This window comes from Varanus komodoensis, unplaced genomic scaffold, assembly GCF_004798865.1.
Source record: "Varanus komodoensis strain SLA01 unplaced genomic scaffold, ASM479886v1 scaffold6_4, whole genome shotgun sequence".
Classification (NCBI taxonomy): Eukaryota; Metazoa; Chordata; class Lepidosauria; order Squamata; family Varanidae; genus Varanus; species Varanus komodoensis.
The window spans coordinates 10,197,673-10,216,615 of record NW_025336347.1 but is presented as its reverse complement, the minus strand read 5'-3'; the positions used below and the strand labels follow the sequence as shown (position 1 = coordinate 10,216,615).

The window sequence follows — 18,943 nt, the reverse complement described above, 5'->3', positions numbered from 1 at the left end:
CAGCATCCCCATTACATCTCAGCCACCGCTACCCCGACACAGAACTAAGAGTGGCAAAGGCATTCAAGCGCCTAACTTTTTATTGAAATGCCAGACTGGGCTACTTCATCACCACATACTCCCAGGGGATCTGAAAAAGGGGTGGTCACAGAGGCGTACACAGCACGATTCACACAAAGAGACACCACGCGGGATGCGAGCGGCAGCCATCTGACAAGGTTGTTATATTCTTTCCCAATTTAAGATGCCATGGAACCTGCACGGGTGTAAATTGTAAAATAAATAACTAAGAAGCAAAAGAGCTTAGCTGCATGGCACCTCTTCAGGCCACTAGGAAATGTGCAGCTTGTGATAAACATGCAGCATAATCTCCAGCTGACATTTAAAGGAACTCAAAAGCTGCTGGAAAGACTTCCTCCTCCACCATCACCGCCAGTGTAAACACGTGTGCTAAGATAAACGGCCCTATTAACAAAGGACTGGCATCTGCATGTGGATGAAGATACTGGACACGAAGCCGATCTCACAACCCAGCCCAGGACTTAGATGAGTCAACCAACCCCAGGCTTGTAAAATTTCTCAGTTACACCAAAGCAAGTTGTGAAATGGTAAAAGTGGCTCTAGGATTCAGAGTCAAGCCAACATTTTCTGTGCTCGTGAAGAGAAAGGATGTGCTACTAATAAAAACGATGTTGGATGTTTCCTGGCTTATATAAGCTTAATGCCTTCCCCAACCTGGTGCCCTCTCACTGTGATAGGCCGCGGTTCCCATCAGTCTTAGCACTGGCTATGTTTGCTGCTGAGTGATGGGATCTGAAGGGCAGCGGGTTGGGAAAGGTCACTGTACAGCATGCAGTCATATGGTGGAGGAGTCATCTTTCTGAAATCAGGACTCTCTCTATGCCTTCTGTCATGGCAAGGGAGCTGGCGTCAACCACGCTGGCATTTCCGTCAGCCCACAATGCACATTGCAGGCATCAAAACAGAAGCATTTAACCTGTGACTGCGAAAGCCAGAGGAGAGCTGTTTTTGCTCAGTCGATAAGAGGTGCAGAATTTGCAATATTGGATCGGGATAAGTGATGGCACATGCACCCTCGGTTCCACTGGGCGGCAACTGTGATCGGTACAAAATGACCTACTGCAGCACGAATACCTTCGGTCCTTCTTGTGTGACATCTAATCTGTGCAACACGTGCTGGGAAAAGGCCCGAAATAACCCCGTGCCGTGGCAGCTGGAGATCTAGAATCAGAGCAAGCATATGCGAATAAAATGCACATTGTTCGTCAGTTCTGGGGAGCAACAGTCCCATGCAAAAACCTTGCTAATTTACATGCCTAGCAATGAAAATCACAAATGATATTCAGGATTTTTTTTAAGGAAGAAAGCCCTCCACCTGATTTACTCACCAATGGTGTATTATAAAATAAGCCGTACCTCATTCGAGGCAATAATGCAAAAATAGCTTCTTTGAAGCATACCTGCAAAGGGAGATAATTAACAAGTTACAGTGGAGTTCCTAATGTATAATTAAGAATGTGACTATAAAGCAGGTCCTGTTAATATTGCAGTAGAAACCAGACTAGAATGCCAGTCAGTGCTCCCTGGGTTAAGTGTTGAACAAATGACTAAAACAAAAACAGTCTCTGACACCAAGATCAAAGAATGGGGACTAAGGAAACTCTAGAAGTTGAGAAGGGCTTTGCACAACAGAGATCTCGGGCTTCCAGGGGAGCCAGAAGAAAGCGGAAGCCGTTTGTTTGTTTATTTATTTATTTATTTAGGAGGCTTCTATGCCGCCCCATTTGCCGAAGCCTCGGGGCGGCTCACAACCATAAATAAACTTCAAAATTGAATAATATATATTAACAATATAAATTAAGTCGCCCTGGGCAAAGAATAAAATGAATAAATACTATTAACAATTAAAATGACGTTTGAATAAAAAGGTCTTCGCCTGGTGCCGAAAAACAAGCAACGACAGCTGAGCGTGTGCAAGGAAGCTTCTCCACCCCATCTGATCCAGGAGCGGGGGCTGCCCCAGTCAGTGGGAAGGGCTGCTTACACAGTAGCCCCACTGCAGACTATCCTGTGTTTCCCAGCTTTTGCAGCACCTGCCTGGGAAGCCTGCAGTTGATGAGAAGGCGGCCACTTATAATGGCTTCTGTTCTTACGTCCTCAGGGGCGTCTGGCCCAATAGGGAAGGCCCTTATATCCTACGGCACCTCGGTGGCAACTGAAGGGCCACAGAACCCAGAGACAGGGCCAGAATTCGGGCTCCAGACTCAGATCGGGGGATCGGAAAAACTGCACTGGCTGCCTCTCCAAGGCTGGCAGCACAACCTTGGAGTGGCACAGGTGAAGGGAAGGAGACAGGAAAGGCCAGGATACAGGCTGTGTGAGGCTTCTCCAGCCTCCTTCCCTCCCTCCCTCCCTCCCTGCCTGCTAAACGGGCAAAAAAGCACCAATAACAACAAGGCAGGGAGTGTGGAGGGGAAGCAAAGCTCACCTCTGCTATTCCCCCTGCTGCTCTCACCCTGCACAGCACGAGCACAAGCCTGCAAGCTTGAAGCGATCGTCATGCCAGTAGAGACTGACTCCGTTTGGGCAGTATTTCCATTTTGCATAAGCTGGAACAATGTATTTGCATATTCTATTCTAGTAGTATTATATTACATTTCTATACCACCTGCAGCTGAAGCTTTCATTTAAGTTCCCCATCCAGATTTCAACCAGGCCTGACCCCGCTTAGCTACCAAGATTAGGCAGGATCACACGCTTCAGGTTATATGGAAGCTTCTATCTCAACCCTTCCGTATGCCAGTTTCATTCCCAGCTTGCATTAAACTGAAGTTCCCTCTTACATCTGAACTGGAAGTCTCTGGATTAACGTCCATCAAGTAACCAGGAGCAGATTGTGGTTTATGAAGCCAGGAAACAGCATCCAAACCTGACAACTGCTTTTTTTAGAAACTGAAGAATCTTTAATACTAATTTAACTGGTTCAGTGATACTTAATGTCCCAATATATATTAGGTACTGCAAGCACAACTTGAAACACCAACTTTTGGTATAGCTTAAAACAGTGAAAAAACATACTCTCTTTGAATCGTATGATTTCAAATGTATTATTTCGTGATCTGTAAATGCTTTCCAGGTTTCATTGAATAAATCTCCATATCCATAGGCACTCTGGACAAAAAGAAGCATAAGCACAAATAAGATTTTAGCAGAAAACTAGTGATAATTAATTTCACATTGTTCAGGCATTTATATCTGCCAATATCGTACTAGCCTTATACAAATCTACTGTGTGACCAAACTTGCAGTATGTCTCCAATAATGTTCACTGCACATCGAAAAGGATCTTGCAGGGCTGGAAAAGTGAGGAAAGGGGCAGACGAAACGAGCAAGAGCCTGGAGCAACCCACTTGTGAGGAAAGGTTACAGCTCCAGGCCTGCAGAAAAGGCAAGTTACAGGAGGCATCATGGATATACTCAAGATTACGCATGATACGAAGAACGTGCACAGGGGAAAAATTTCCTCCTCCTTTCATCATGCTAGAACGCAGAGTCACCCCACAAAACCGATGGGTGGGAGATTCAGGACACACAAAGGACGGCCTTCTTCACACAGTGCCTAGTTAAACTACGAAATCCACTACACGAGAGGCAGTGATTACTGCCATTTTGGGAGGCTTTAAACGAGAAGCAGACCTTCTACGACTAGCAGTAGGCTCTCTACGGCCACGAGTCCTGATGGTCACCAGAGGCAGGGTGCCTTTGCGTGCCATTTGCCGGAGAACACAGCCCAGCTCTCGCAGCTTGTGCTTTCCTGCAGGCCACTGTCTCAATGGAACCCTGGGCCAGATGGGCTCTTGGTCAGTTCCCACAGCGCATGTTCCTGTGCAGCAGCACTACATTAGCACTGCACATTAACCAGGAAGTACCCCATTTTGGTGAGATCCAAACAGCACATTTCCTTGAATATCTAGCCCTCTTATTCATCACTTAATAATAAAGTAAATGTGGAAGACCCAATCTACTTTTGGCACCTTAACCCATTGCTTCCTGCCATAGCCCCAAGCTAAATCAGGCCTTGTGTCTAAAATTCATATAGGACATTTTCTGTTCCCAAACCCTGTAATTTTTGAAACCCCTTCTAACTCCCACTTTAAATATGGGGCTTAGGAAGTGGGGAAAGGCCTCAAGTCCCTTCTTTGCAGCAGGGTAACTGAGGATTTTGGGGACAGCTCATGGGATCACTTACTTAATAGGCTACTGGCATTTAGTAAGAATGCTAATTCTGCAGTAGCCAAAAGCCATGTGCATCATGTGAAGCCAAATACTAGATCAGGAATGCACAGTAAGCTTGTTCACTATATTGAGCAACTTTCAATAGTTGCTTGGCGCCATCTTCTGGCAATACCAGGAATTTCAGTAATTTTGGTGAACTCTATAGCTTAGAAGGATTCCTTCTCACAAGGAAATCTCATGCATTCTTAATCAACGTTGCACCTCAAGGAAAGTTCAGAAAACAGGAAGCAGAATGAAACGCATCAGAATGGAGAGTACTAGTACTAGATGGGATGCTGGTTAATCCACCAGACAGAAACCACCAGCACCAAATGTCACGCAGGCAATGGACAAAATGCTGGGGTTCTGCCAAATTTCCCAATGCAGGGAACCAGAAGGGAAAGAAAGCATAGGAAGCAGCTATCTTATAAAGAGCTTGCTTTTGCTGCTTGTGGTGTTGGTTTAAAAGGTGTACACTGCCTTTATGTCTTTTTTTGGCATATAAGGCAATATGTAAATGTTTATAATATAAACATGCATACATGGAAAGACTATGCAACCTCTGCAAAGAGGGAAAATATAGAGACCACTTGATATGGGAATGGAGCAATTACGGTTTGGATTCAGAAAGAGCAGACTTGGCCACTCCACTGTCGGTGGGGTTGTTTATCCACTCTGGACTGTAATCTTTAAACATTCAGGTTGTAGTCTGAATGTTTAAGTTGTCCATGGTGTTTTTTTTCTCTCTATCTCATACACACAGACACACACACACACACATATACAAACTTTAAAATACTGGCATGCTAGTGATTCATAGGCAGGATGATGTATTATTTTCCCCAGGTCCAATATTGGAAATGTGGAGCAATGTATGTGGCTGCACTGCACTGGAACAAAACTGCCACATCAAAAATAGTGGAGGAACAAATAAAGAGGAAGTCAAATAGGAGTGCAAGGACAGCAAGCATCTACTCCCTCTGCCACCAAAAGACCAATCCTATCCCTTGGGCAAGATCCTGTTAGAAAAACACTCCACTTCACTGTATGACAACGGCTCGTGCCAGTTCTGGTACACTGCATGACCTATTACTATACTGACCATCTACCACAGGTAAAAATAACTACACTTTTGCTAATACTACCAGTTTCTTGCATCAGATAAAATGAGGTCACATTAAAGAAGGAGTACAAGAAGTGTGCTATTCTTATGGGCATCATCACGGTATTAACCTTTACTTACAGTATCCCACATGACGATGTTGACATCTGTACTGAAAGAATTGGTAACATGCTGAGTGATGTAAAGATTGACAAAATCACAAAAATGGTGGTACATGTTAACACCTAAGAGGAGGAGGAGAAAAAATTAGACTTGTCACATCACAGTTAACAAAGTCCTTGTGTTTTTGTTTTTGGTTTGTTTTCTTTGAAAATCTCTGTGTTTGCTTTGATTTTCTGTTCCTTTTACAAAGTAAAACCACCCAGAAAGTTTCCTCTGTGGGGAAGTATAGAAATGAAATAAATAGTAAACATCCTGGAACCATCTCTCTTGGTTTTTTGATGAAGGTGTAAGTCATAAATTACATATGCAACTGGAAGACCTTTTTTGTCGGAGAAAATATTTTCTTAATTGGATTTATGCACTTTTTCCGAATATTACCTATAAAAATATTTTCCCTTCCATCTCTGCAGATCATCAAGGGATCCAACATTCAATAATACCAAAACATAAAAGAATATACATGTCTTACATATAAGACCATCAGCAACCTTCAGAATAAGAGAAGCAGAAATAAGTCCCAGAGATAGCCAGTTTCTGCCCAGCTCTTCCAACAAAACTGAGGTGCATGTAACACCTTTTTATACAATACTCACAACTAAGCTAATCCACTGGTTCAAATAGGGAAACTACTCGAGACTGTTACTTAAAGCTAAGCATTATATTGGATTGTGTAATATTAGTGACTAGATTTCCCCAACTTCTTCACTGTGTAAGTTTTAGAATGAAATGCAGCCTCAGAGAAAAGCTAATTTGATCAAAGTAATGATCCTGGATGAAAGGAAGCTTAAATCTATCCTGTGATGCTATTTTACTAATTGCTACTTCCAGATTTCTATTTTCCTCACAGTATTTGTTTTCCTTCCCTCTACAAGGAAAACAATCATGGATGGAAGGCAGGAGATTTTGACCAGGAAAAGTGGCATGAGGTGGGTGGGGAGAGAGAGAAGATTCAAACACTGCTGTTCCAGTGAGACGGCACGAGCACACAGAAAGACAGCAATGCATTAAGTGGGTAGGAAGGAAGGAAGCAAGCAAGCAAGCTTTGGCCATAGATTTGTACATAAAGTCTGTTCTAATATCATAAGACTCGGAAGTGGAAAGAGGGGCAGATTAAGCCAGTATTGTTCATTTATGGTCTGGAAGCCATGGCTTCATACACCATTTCTGCTACACACCCTGCTCTGTACAGACCTCTGTAGAAAACAGAAATACTATAGATCCCAGTTCTCTGCGATCTTGATTGGAAAGCCTCTGAAGTCCTTGGGAAAAACTATAGGAATGCTGCTATATCAGTGGTGTTAAAAGGAACAGGGAAAGGCCAAAAAGTATCTTACTGAAATGATACCTTACTCATACACTTACTTAAGCAATTCCCACGTCCGAGTCTTAGCCAGCTCCCTATTTGCCTACTTGGTATCACAGGAGCCTAATAACACCAGTAATACTTTGTACTATTCAGACTTGTCATTAGAATGATTGAAGATTATGTGAAGTGCTTGGAGTGTATAGCAAAAGTATTTATAACTATATTTATAACTAAAATATAGTAAGTTCTATATTTCTCTGCAAGGGAAGAGCCCTTGAATTTTAATTGTCTTCATTTAGGACGAGCAAGATTTGGAAAACAGAACACAATTTTGAGCTTTAGAAGAGCTCAACCCTTCATTCAAGTCAACTATTGAAAATCTGCTTACATTAAACCACATTAATCCAAAAGTTAAACCCAACTAGGAGCAGACCTTGAACCCAATTCCAAAGCCTTTGGAATGCTCTAAGAATCCAAGAATCGATTTTGGCACCAAGTTGTTGTTTCCCCCAAAACTCCACACCACTGTATGGCAGGGATGGCATGACAGGTGTTCTTTCCCACTGAATTCAGTGGGAAAGAACTGAATATTTATGAGAGTGGTACAGTCATGTGCTCTTTAGAAGGCCAGATACTGAAGATGAAACTCAAATATTTTACCCACCTAATGAGAAGGAAGGACTCCCTGGAGAAGAGCCTAATGCTGTGAACAACTGAAGGCAAAAGAGGAAGGGGACGGCAGAGAATGAGGTGGCTGGATGGAGTCACTGAAGCAGTTGGTGTGAGCTTAAGTGGACTCCGGGGGACGATGGAGGACCGAAAGGTCTGGAGGAATGTTGTCCATGGGGTCATGATGGGTCAGACAAGACTTTGCGACTAACAACAACAGCAGTCATGTGCAGGTACCCATACATACAGAAATTACCACCCATTACTTTTAGGATGCCCTTCGATGTGACTGGCAATGCTAAAAAAAACCTGCATACCTGCAGAATCCTGTGTGTATGAGTCACCTGCACGTGATCTCCTCGGTCGGTTAAACTCAGCAAGAGCAGTGGATGCCACACTACCAGCAGTCGTGAAAATCCACACACTGAAAAACTGTAGTGGTTTATACATAGGTGTTATGTGGAGTCTAAATCAAAGCAGATACTCTGTGACTGAGAAAACTGGTATCTTATAGAATCCTATTTCTTATTCCAATATCATCTCATGTAATGATGCAAAAAGAGCAGGGCTACTTTTATTAGTGTTTGCAATACCGAAACACAGAAATACCTTGTACCTGCATCAAGCTTCATGAAATAAGTTAACTTGTCAATAACAATGTCACAGTTGCCATCTTCCAGAGGTCTAGAATTCAGTTCTGTGTATGTCTGGAGCTCAGCAAACCTGTAATTACATTCATTTACCAGAAGTGCCAAAAAATATATCCATGGTTAATAATTTAAACAGTGCACTCTGCAGACTTCTCTTAACAATACTGGTGAAGTTTGATAAAGTTTCACAATTAAAATTATGTTTAATTGTAACTGAAGCTTCTTCAGTAAGGCTTCAAAAGGTTAAACTCTGCCTTTGATCTTGGGAGCAAGCAAAATCTTTGATCTATAAATCAAGGGCTGGAGAAAAGTTTCAAGGGAGAGAAAGGCTTGCTGTGCGTGTCTCCTGGATCCAGTTAATGCGAATACATCGAGACGCATGTCAAATGCACTGACCATGATTTCCAAGAACATCTCAGCAAAGGCATGAGCTATTAATGACCGCAGGCACAAGACAGAACTTGAGACCAATTAACGGGTTCCATTTACAGGTCTAATTCAAACACATTTCCTCCATGAGGTATTACCACTTGTTCAAGACGCCACTGATAAAGCCTGAGCAACTAGTGCAGATCTTTCAAGACAGGTATAACATGGTTTCTATACCATGCACTGGTTGGCCGGGTGTTTGTCACATGGCAAGGGGTGCTGATGGTCAAGAAGCAGCATTCTTGGATGCAAGAAACTCACTGCATGCTTCTTCGGGCACCAGTTGCAAAGAACAGGCCATGCCTGTTTCTAGGTCTGTTCTCAGTTGGTACTTATTTATTTTCCAGTTCGGATTATTATATTTATTTATTTAGGCTATTTTTATCCCATCCTATACCAATGGTCTCTGGACTGCTAACAGTGTGATAAATTAACAATAAATACAGCAATCAGTAACAAAATAAAATACAACTGAGGATGTTAATAAAACCAGATTAAAATATCTAAACATTAAAATATTGGGTAAATAAAAAGGTTTTAACCTGGCGCCGAAAAGCATATAAAGTCACTGCCAGGCAGACCTCTCTGGGGAGAGCATTCCAGAGTCGGGGCGCCACCACAGAGAAGGCCTTCCTCTGGGTGTTCACTCTCCTAACCTCTTCAAGGAGGGCTTCCAGAGCAGGGCCTCTGCTGCAGATCTTAGGGGGTGGGAGGGCATATAGGGATTAGAGGGTGCAAGGTTGCCAAGTGACCCCCTTTTCTGAGATCGTGTCCTTACTCTCATCTGGATGCTCTTTCATTATGGAGGCCTTTTCCTTCCCATTCCTGGTCTGCTGGGATGGAAGAGAAGGGGCACTTCCAACCATGCACATTCTTGACAGCTGAGCCATTCTTCAAAGATGGATGTCTCTGAAGCACAGGAGAGCAGTTATAGCTAGAAGTCTTACCAAGACTGGAGAGGACTCTTCCGCTGCCCTTCAGCAAGGAAAGCTTGAATGTCCATATGGCAATGACCTCCAATCTGTCCCTTCTTGAAGAAGTCCTCATTAAACCTAATGTAAGAAAAAATTAAAACACTGTGAAGACATGGTTTTAATTGTCTTCAAAGCATGAGCCAGGTCTAGACTGAACTACTGTGTAAGAATTACCAAAATGCTTCACAGTGACAATATCTGGCACCGATCATCACTTGTCGGCAACATCCTTAAGCACACAACTATTTTAAGGTTAGAAAGACCTATACACCCTAAAAGTCAGTCCCCACAACAGGGTCTTTTTTATGGTTGTTGCCATTTCTGTACTGCCCCATTGCCAAAGCTCTCTTATTCAAAAATAAACCTCACAGTATTCCATAGGGTTTACTCCCATGTAGTTGTGCATAGGATTGTCTATAATCGTAAACGTAAGCCTCAAAAAACAACATGGGACTTACTTATGAGTAAATGGGCAGAAGATTGCACTGCCAGTAATATATGGAAACATGGCTTGCATCAAGCTACGCAGTGTTCCACTGAACGAAAATGATGATGGCATTGCAGCCTTACGGCTGAAATGTAGGCTGGAGTCGTGATAAAGCAAGGTGCTAATCTATATATTAAGAAGTGAAAATCTATATATTAAGCAAAGAGGTGGGTTCTTGCTATAGCAATCACGTAACATCTAAAGATGTGCTCAGCATACTGCACAGGCCTCCTCAACTCATGTTTTCAACAAACTAGACTAGCTCCTGGGAGTAGCCCTAATTTTGATTATTCTGTCCCTCCTCTGAATTCTGCAAACCTCTTTTGAATTTAGGAAAATCCAGTATTTCATATTAATTGTTTTTCTGCAGTGATTGAAGACTTCATTTATCCTTATCCTTGTTAAGTTGTGAATTTATGCTCACACCCCACAAATGTTTGTGTGTTTATAATCACCAGGATCAAATCAGAAAGAAACCACCAGAAACCGCAGTTAGTTAATACTATGTTTGGCTTGGTTCAGTTCTTGACATATCCACTTAAAAAGATAGGATACAATGTGATGTGATGTGATGTGCCTGACCTTTCCCAGAGACCCAGGACGGCTGCAGTCAGAGTGGGCTGAACAGATCATTGGTCTGAGTATTAGACAGCTTCCTATGCTTCCCATAGGAAACCCAAGGGAAACTCGTCTCCCAAAGAAAGTGGAGGGACCGTTTTACAGTCCATTCACACATAATGCTTTTCTCTACAACCATGAGGGCCACCCCATTAAATAGAGGAAAGGACTTAATCCCAGGCATCAACCTTGGATGTTTCCAGCTATCCAAGTTTATATGTCAGTTGCAAAAGAATAAGAAAAGGAGGCCCATTAAGTCTTCTGTGGATGACATCTGCTTAACAAATTTTCTTCCATAGGCTTTGTGGGATATAAGCAAGCCACAGACCTATCATGGTTTCTCTTTGGGTTCCTTAAATCAATGTACAGGTTTGTTGCTCTGCAATACTGAAGATAACGAGAACATTCCAGTGAAGAATCTCCCTGCAAGGGAATGGCAAAGGCGACAGTAAGCCACTTCTTAAGAACTGGAGGAAGTGAAGTATCGCACCAGAAGACAGGCAAGGTGCTTACCACAGCTTTAGGTCTGCAGTGACTCTTCACTTCATTCATCCTCTCTCTGACATAACCAAAGTCAGCTTGGTTCCAGAACGTGTGCTGAGCCTCCTCGATGGTACTTGCCCTGGCACGCAGGAAAAATGCAAAAGCACGTCATTGAGAAAATGCCAGCCTTAACTATAGCAGAACATTGTGTTCCCCTGCACGTGAAGCCATGAAAAGGGTTTTCTTCAACGACTCTGGCCATGAATGGAGAAGGCCTACAGGCTTAGATAATTGCCAGTGTGCACAAGAAGTTTGCTCTGGGGTGGAAATGATATTGGAAGTGTTTGAACCGTCTCAAAGTTAAAGACATATAACAGAATAATGTACGAACAAGTGGAGTCCTGCAACCAACCACTGCAGTGTATCTCTGGTGGATCTATATTATGGGAGCCTGTGGGTAGAGGAGCTGAAGAAGAAAAATTGGTATTCGAAGCGCAGGCATTTCTACACTAACTTTAGTCTTCTTTCATGTGCAGCATTTATTTCAGTTTAAGATGTGAAGTAAATGTTCAACCAGCACAAGGTACAACACACAAAAACACAGCATTCACTGGATTTGGGCTAGGAGAAAGTCAGAGGGAGCAATTTAAGCATGTATGAGGATTTTTGACCCAGAATTCCAGCAAGCCTCAGCCCTAACTGACCTTCAGTATTAGCGATGGAACCACTGCAAGGTCACCTTAAGCTGCTGTCTTTCTCAACCCAACCCTTCCCCACCTCAATTTGCAAAACACTTTGCTGCACATGAGACTCTCAGCCTAAGCTCCACAGTGGGGATAGAAATAATGCATGACACTTCATGGACATTATAACTTTTATAAGAGGCAGCTCAATGCCGTAAGTCACTTCGCATCCGACCTGCAGTGCTCAGCCTGAACGATACTACAAGGCTGTGGTAAGCCAGACCTTCCAAGCTAAAGCCTCTTCCAACTTGTCATCTGGGAACCGTGTGCTGCATTTGGCTTAGAACTTGCATTAACAGGGATACATTAAAATTGATTCATATAAGGCACATCAGATCTGCTGGGAATTGTACCTGTGCATGGCTAGCAAGCAATCCTGCTCTCCCTCCAGCGCTGGCAAGAGCCTGGGTGAAAATAGTGACAGTTGCCTTTGCCAGCTGTCATCAGATAAAGTCCCTTTGCCAAAGCCGCAGTGCTTTTTCTCTTCTGTATCCAAGCAAGTTTGGGTTCAGACCACACATCAAGCTTCTACGGGTTGTTTTACCCGTAGCACAAGCCATGAGTATCTGGAATGGTTTCTAAGCCCATGAGAACAGTACTGGGTTGGTACCTAAAATCAGCTACATTACAACCTCAGATTTTCCCATTGATATGTAGGGACATTTAAAAACATTTTCTCAGTGTGGATCAGGAAATGACCTCTCCAGATGATAAAGATGTCTGAGGGGATTGCTCCTTGTGGGGCTGTACAATTAAAATACATAGGCTACAGTATATAAAAATCCAAACACATAAAAAGTACTTTAAACCTAAGCTTAATTTTAATTTTATGTTGTGAGCCGCCCCGAGGCTTCGGCGAATGGGGCGGCATAGAAATGTTTTAAAGAGAAAGAAAGAAAGAAAGAAAGAAAGAAAGAAAGAAAGAAAGAAAGATAAAATCAGCATTAACTACTAAGAGCTCTATGGAACAATGTGTTTTTCATCTGCTCTCTCAAGGACACTAAGCAGGAGGCACCCAAGCCAGCCGGGAGGGACAACTAGACAAAGGAGCCTGCTACAAGCACCCACCAGCCACATCTCTCCAGGAGGTAAAGCTAATAGCAAGTCTTCAAAGGGCAAACAAAAATGCCGGCCAGGTTCATCGGAGAGGAGGGGGACTGTTAGGTACCTGCTCCCAAGCCATTTAGGGCCTTATGGACGGGAATCAGGACCTCTCATTGAGCTTGGAAGCACAAGAACTTCATGCTGCAGTTCCAAGGCCCGTTTTATATCATCTATAAAATGCACCCCAGACAAAAATCTGGCTGCTGCATTTCGCACTAGCTGAAGTTCCTCACGGTCTTCAATGGCAGGACCGTGTGATGTAGATGTGCAGTGATTCACACATGTCTCCATGGAGCCAGATCAGCTCCTCTAGGAGCAAATGCAACTAGCTCACCAAAGCCAAACAAATCCACTCTTGGCAGCATGTCCACCACATCCCCAAAATTCGTACTGAAGAACCTTCAAGCTGCTCGTGTGAGTTGCTCATATGACTGCAAAGCAGGTAAATGTCTAGACTGCCCAGCTCGACGCAGAGCGGATTCAAGTAGCAGTTTTTATCCAATCTGAACTATGATCTGCATCAATGTCCTTTCTCCCTAGTAGATGCCGCCTTCTGAAAAGCCTCTCTGAGGCAGAAACTCAGTACTGAACTGCACGTTACAGGGACAGATAAGGAACCCCTTGGAAGTGACACAGATCATAAGGCAGGGGACGCAGTACGAGGTGTGACAGCAGCTGACTGATCAACAGTGTTTCTGTTCCGCTGCTTTCTCCCCGCCCCCCCTTAAGAGAGCTGAGAGGTGGTGACCCACTCATCAACCCTGGTCACCCTAGTCCCTGTCTGACACTCTAAGCCAGGGGTCCTCAAGCTTTTTTACCAGGGGGCCAGCTGAAAGGTGCCAGTGCTGGGCACGGACCAGAAAGGTGGTGCCGGCGCTGGGGGCAGGCTGGCGGGGGGGTGGGGGCGTGGAGGTGCCCGCACTGAAATGGGGCAGGGTGTGTGGTGAGGTGAGGCGAGGCGGGGGTGGGCATGCGCCGCAAGGCGGGCGCACGAGCAGCTGCTGGCTTGCTCGGATATCATTTTCTCCGAGCGAGCAAACCGCTGCCTCCCCGCGTGCGGGGCCAGGTCCAAACGGGCATGGAAGGCCGGATAAATGGGCATGGAGGGCCGGATCCAGCCCCCCAGGCCACAGTTTGAGGGCCCATGTTCTAAGCACTAGAACACACTGTCTCATAAAATGCACACACAGTATTCAGCATTCAGCCAGACATATTTGGATCTACTATAACCAAAGAGCTTTTGCACATTCAACTTGGCTGCAAAATTGGATTCAATGTGTTTGAAAAAAAGAACAGCCATGCAATTACAGTCCACACATTCTGTGTGCATACTTACCACCCTACCTCAGCATAATCACATGCTGGATATCCAAACCTGTTCTCTGGCCTGCAAGATTTTTCATAACCCCAGCAGGCTTTTAGTTTCTTCAGGTATTTCTGTCAACGCAAAACAAAACGTCCATTAAAAATGGGTCTGTGTTACAGCAATTTATAATTGACTTCTAAATACTTATTTGATTATCTCTGTTACTAGGAAACGTCAGCTTTACTTGCAATTGTCCAGTTTGCTACTCAATTCATTTCTTGTAGAATTGAATTAACTCCCCCCCCGAAAATCCTGTGTTTCAGAATTAACATCTGAAAATATTTCCAGTTCGACACATAGATATCTATACTAGTAAAAAGACAGCCTTGGCCACTTGATACCTTCCATGTGGCTTGGACTCCAACTCCCAGCACTCCTGACCACTGATGAAGCTAGTAGGAGTGCCAGCAGTTGCAGTCCAAAACACGTGTATCAGATAGGAAAGGCTGCTGCAAGGTTATAAAACGCCAGGTAAAATTGGCCACCACATCTGTTAAAGGTACTCACCTCACATGCAAATAGGTACCTAGGACAGGGCGTGTCACCTCCAACCTTTTTGGGTCTGTGAGCAAATTTCAAATTTTGAGAGTGTCCTGAGCACATAGAATTGCTGTTACGGCAGCTGCCTTGGTGATACACTTATTTCCCAGAAGGCAAACTGCCAAGACCAAGAAAAAAATAACTTGCCCAAGAAGCTAAGCACAAGGCATAGGTGGGGTCTGGTCTTGAAAAGACAATTCTGTGATCCGTTGCTTCTAAGAATAAAACAAGAAAAATGAGTACTTACTTTATATGGGCAACGAGGGTCTTGCTTGCAGGCCATGGCAATGTGCTCATTATTATACAAAAAATATGGGATATGCTCTTCTGGCAAGTTGATGTTTCCATAGCTATATAATTGTCCTTGTGGGATACTGCTGCTGCTATCAGTAAGATTTTCATCTTGAGTCCCGGCCAAGTTTTCTTGAAGTAACACCCCAAATGCAAGCAGCATTAACATGGCAGTTAGGGAAACCTTAAAAAAAACCCACCAAAATGCTTCAGGATGCCATAATTACAATTCACGAGACTTCTTCTATTAACTCATAAGCCTACAGTGTATTTTTGAATTCATGCAGCTATAGATATCTTATCCAGAATGACTCTCTTCTTGGCATATACATGTTATTACTGTGACAGATCCTAAGCCAATGGGTAAAGGGAAATTTGCCGTTCCCAAGAGATGCCTGGGAACTCGAGGCAAGAAACTATTCAGGCCTCCCAAGAGCTTTGCTTCCTCTGTCCCAAAATGAATGGGAACCAAAATAAACAAGGACCTGAAATGTCAAATCAGATTGCTGTATATTTACTGTGTATGTACATGTTATGAGATTTTGCAACTAAACTGATGGCTGCCGAGAGGAGGAATCAAATTCCATTAAACCCCATTGTAGATCCTCCAAGCTCAGGAGGTACAGTAGCCACTTCTGATGGAACTTTTCACACCACATGACAGCTTTCGAAATTATTTTCATGGATGAAAACACATTACAAGAACTATGGAAATAGGCACTATTTCCACCAAACAGTGGGAATGTATATATATATAGAGAGAGATGGACCTTTGCTGAGCAGGTTCCACCTTTCTATGCCCAGATGCATTCATCTTGATCTTTGCTTTTAGGATTGTGAAGTATTCTTGATATTTGCCAACTTGGCTTGCAAATAGATCTGAGGTGAGAACAGAAACTGACATTAATGGTTGTTGGTATCAAAAAAGGCCTTGACTGCTCCCTAAAAGCAATATATATATATATATATTCGGTTCACTGGAGTGGGGGGAGATACACATTTTAAAAATGTGGATCTTCTTGGGTACTATCAAGAAAACAGGCTTTCCAGACATGCCCCTTTGCCTTCTCTTCTCTCTCAGCTTTCTGTTACTCTTTATCAGCTATGCTGTGAAAGACCTTCACAAAGAATAGGAAGAGATAAGACTTGAAAATGTGAATTTCTATAGCACTTCTGGTGCTTAAAGTTTGTCGGCTGCATTATAATATAATCTTTACAACCATTACTGCAAGACAATCCAGCCTGCCTAGGGCCACCTAGTAAGTTCCTAGCACAGACAAGATTCAGCCCAGGGACATCTGAGTTACCCTGCTTTTTAAACAAACCCAGCAAAATAAATTATGACTTAGAAAGAAAGATTGAAAACCAAAAGCTCTCTATACCACAAGAGTCTAGATATATGAAGAACATGCAAATAGTTCTTCCATGATTACTGACAATGAAAAGATAAATTGAAAAATGTACCTCGCTCAGCATCAGCAATAATCACAGACAATGGAATCCAGTTAGCTCATGCTGCTGGGAAAAAAACAGAACTTAAAGTAGTAATTTCCCTTTCTCCATGTAGCTACCTGCATGCACCCAAGGCTGTTGATGATTAATTAATCACTAAATTCAATTCTATCACCAGATACTTGAATCAGGATAAAGGATTACTAATGCATTTAATTTCCTTCCCACCTCAATGTTTAGAATTCCATCCCATTCCTCCATCATATGTATATTGTGTGTGTATGTGTATGCATGTATAAAACTCTTGGTAACACTTCAAGCATCTGATGAATCGAGTATGGAGTTGATAAAAGCTCAATCTAGAATAAATCAGTCTGTCTTTAAGGTGTCACAAGAATCTTTATTGTCTTTGCTTCAATAAGCTAAAACGAATAGCCATCTGGAAATTGTTTAAATCAGTTCTGGATAGTAGACTAAAGATTAGATTGGACACTAATTTCCAATCTGCTAAATGCTTGATGGTTGCTTCATTTGAGTAAAAAATACTGAGTCAGACAGACTGCTTATCTAATTCTTTGAGGCCTCTTTGAAAAGCAAGTGTTCATATGTAGTATTAGTTATACCTTCACCATTAAAGAGATCCAGAGTATGTTGGGTTTTGTTCTGTAAAGAGAATAGCTGTGCCCTTTTTTTACTCCCTTGCAGCGTCAGGGTTCAATCCAACTAGTATAATGCAACAGGAATGTGAAATGATTCTAAGCACTTAAGTATTCTTATTGTTAGAAAAGGTGTTCTAATTCCAAGTCTGGGATTAGTAGACAGGCAGGGTTTAGAAGTAAACCAGTGCAAGTTCCACCCTCCCGTGCATTCTTGCTGTCCCTGCCACTTGGACGTGTCTCTCATACCAGCTGGGAGGTGCCACCTTCAAATCTTTCCTCAAGGCTCACATTTACTGTAGGCCATTGACACTCTGTTCTAGTTCTCATGCCTCAACATATTTACTCTGACTGTAACGAAGCCTAAAGCTATATAACTGAAACAATGAAATAATCTTCCCCTGCTTATTCCTTCTTTTACTTCTTCCTCCTCCTCCTATTTCTCCTGTGCTGAATTTGAGCTTTTAACTTGAGACAAGCACCTGTCTTCTAAGTGTGCATTATTTTGCATACTAATGGCACTATGCAAATAATAGTATTAATAATGATAGTGGTGACAAAACACCCAAACAGATAAATATATCAAATAGGCAGAGATTCAGAACTAGAGGGAAGGAGATTTAAAAATATAGGACAGGTCCCTGAAGACAAAGCAATGGGAGGAAAATGAAGGTGGGCATTAAGGGAAGCTCACATTATACCTTCCTCCAACTTCAAGCTTCCACCTGCCCCAGCCTGCATGGTCAATGGTGAAGGATCCTGGAGTTGTGGTTCAAAACACCTGGAGGGCACCAGCTTAGGGCAGCCTTTAATGGACCAAGGAAAAATGCCAAAGACTTAATGGAAAAGGAGGGTTTTGAGGGGGTTCCGAGGAAGAAATGGGAGGCAGCATCATAAAGATACCCAGAGAGGCAGTTCTAGGCATAAAGTCAGCAAAGAAGGTGACCAACCACTGAAGACAGCTGAGAAAAGTTGGACGAAGTACAGGGATGTCTTTCATTTGGCCCGCCAGGATATACAGAGCTGATTTTCGCAGGTTAGCTCAGTCTGAATAGATCGTAGCCTTCCCTCAGCCGGGAAAGCAGTAATAGAAAACCCTACTTCACTCTTCCCTAATCGGGTGCCCTCCAGATCTTTCGGACTACAGCTCCCAGCATTCCTGACTACGCTGGCTGGGTCTCATCGGACTTCAAGTCCGAAGCCTTTGCAGGGCACCGGGTTGCAGAAGGCTGACCTACTTTTACCTGAACCGAGAGGGCTGCATCCAGCCAGAGCCGCGCCGCCCCCCGCTCCCTCCCCGCGCGCCTCCGCCTGCCACGGATGCAGGAGTGAGCGGAATCCCCGGAGCGGCGACACCTGCCGCCTCCGGACCTGAGCCGAGCTCCGCGCCTGGCGGGAGCAGAGCGGCGCGCCCACCGCAGCCGGCGCGGGCCGGGAGCTCCCCGTCCTGTTTGCGGGGGAGAAACGCCGCTCGCAGGCGCCCGTCCTTGCTGCGCGTACCTCGCGAAAGGGAGCTGGAAGCGCCTCGCCGAACCGCAGGCAGCCGCGACGAGGCGCGCTCAGGCCGGCGCGCCACAGCTTCTCCGCTCGGAGT

At 43.7% G+C, this 18,943-nt stretch overlaps 1 protein-coding gene across 6 annotated transcripts in view; it reads right to left on the bottom strand.

The window, feature by feature from the left end:
- EOGT (EGF domain specific O-linked N-acetylglucosamine transferase) overlaps positions 1-18,943 on the bottom strand; it is a 29,729-nt gene that overhangs the window by 9,402 nt on the left and 1,384 nt on the right. For 2 of the 6 annotated variants that reach the window (XM_044451987.1, XM_044451991.1), the window contains exons 1-12: positions 18,850-18,893; positions 16,706-16,756; positions 15,198-15,425; positions 14,381-14,481; positions 11,228-11,336; positions 11,043-11,137; positions 9,583-9,687; positions 8,173-8,279; positions 5,540-5,643; positions 3,100-3,192; positions 1,410-1,481; positions 1,156-1,242 (exon numbers count right to left, since the gene is read on the bottom strand). In XM_044451987.1, the coding sequence (XP_044307922.1) occupies positions 1,156-1,242; positions 1,410-1,481; positions 3,100-3,192; positions 5,540-5,643; positions 8,173-8,279; positions 9,583-9,687; positions 11,043-11,137; positions 11,228-11,336; positions 14,381-14,481; positions 15,198-15,425; positions 16,706-16,717 (1,113 nt within the window). In that variant the 5' untranslated portion in view covers positions 16,718-16,756; positions 18,850-18,893. Of the gene's footprint in view, positions 1-1,155; positions 1,243-1,409; positions 1,482-3,099; positions 3,193-5,539; positions 5,644-8,172; positions 8,280-9,582; positions 9,688-11,042; positions 11,138-11,227; positions 11,337-14,380; positions 14,482-15,197; positions 15,426-16,011; positions 16,148-16,705; positions 18,029-18,849; positions 18,894-18,943 lie in introns of those variants that run through there. The other 4 variants (XM_044451990.1, XM_044451988.1, XM_044451989.1 and 1 more) reach the window with 4 other exon arrangements.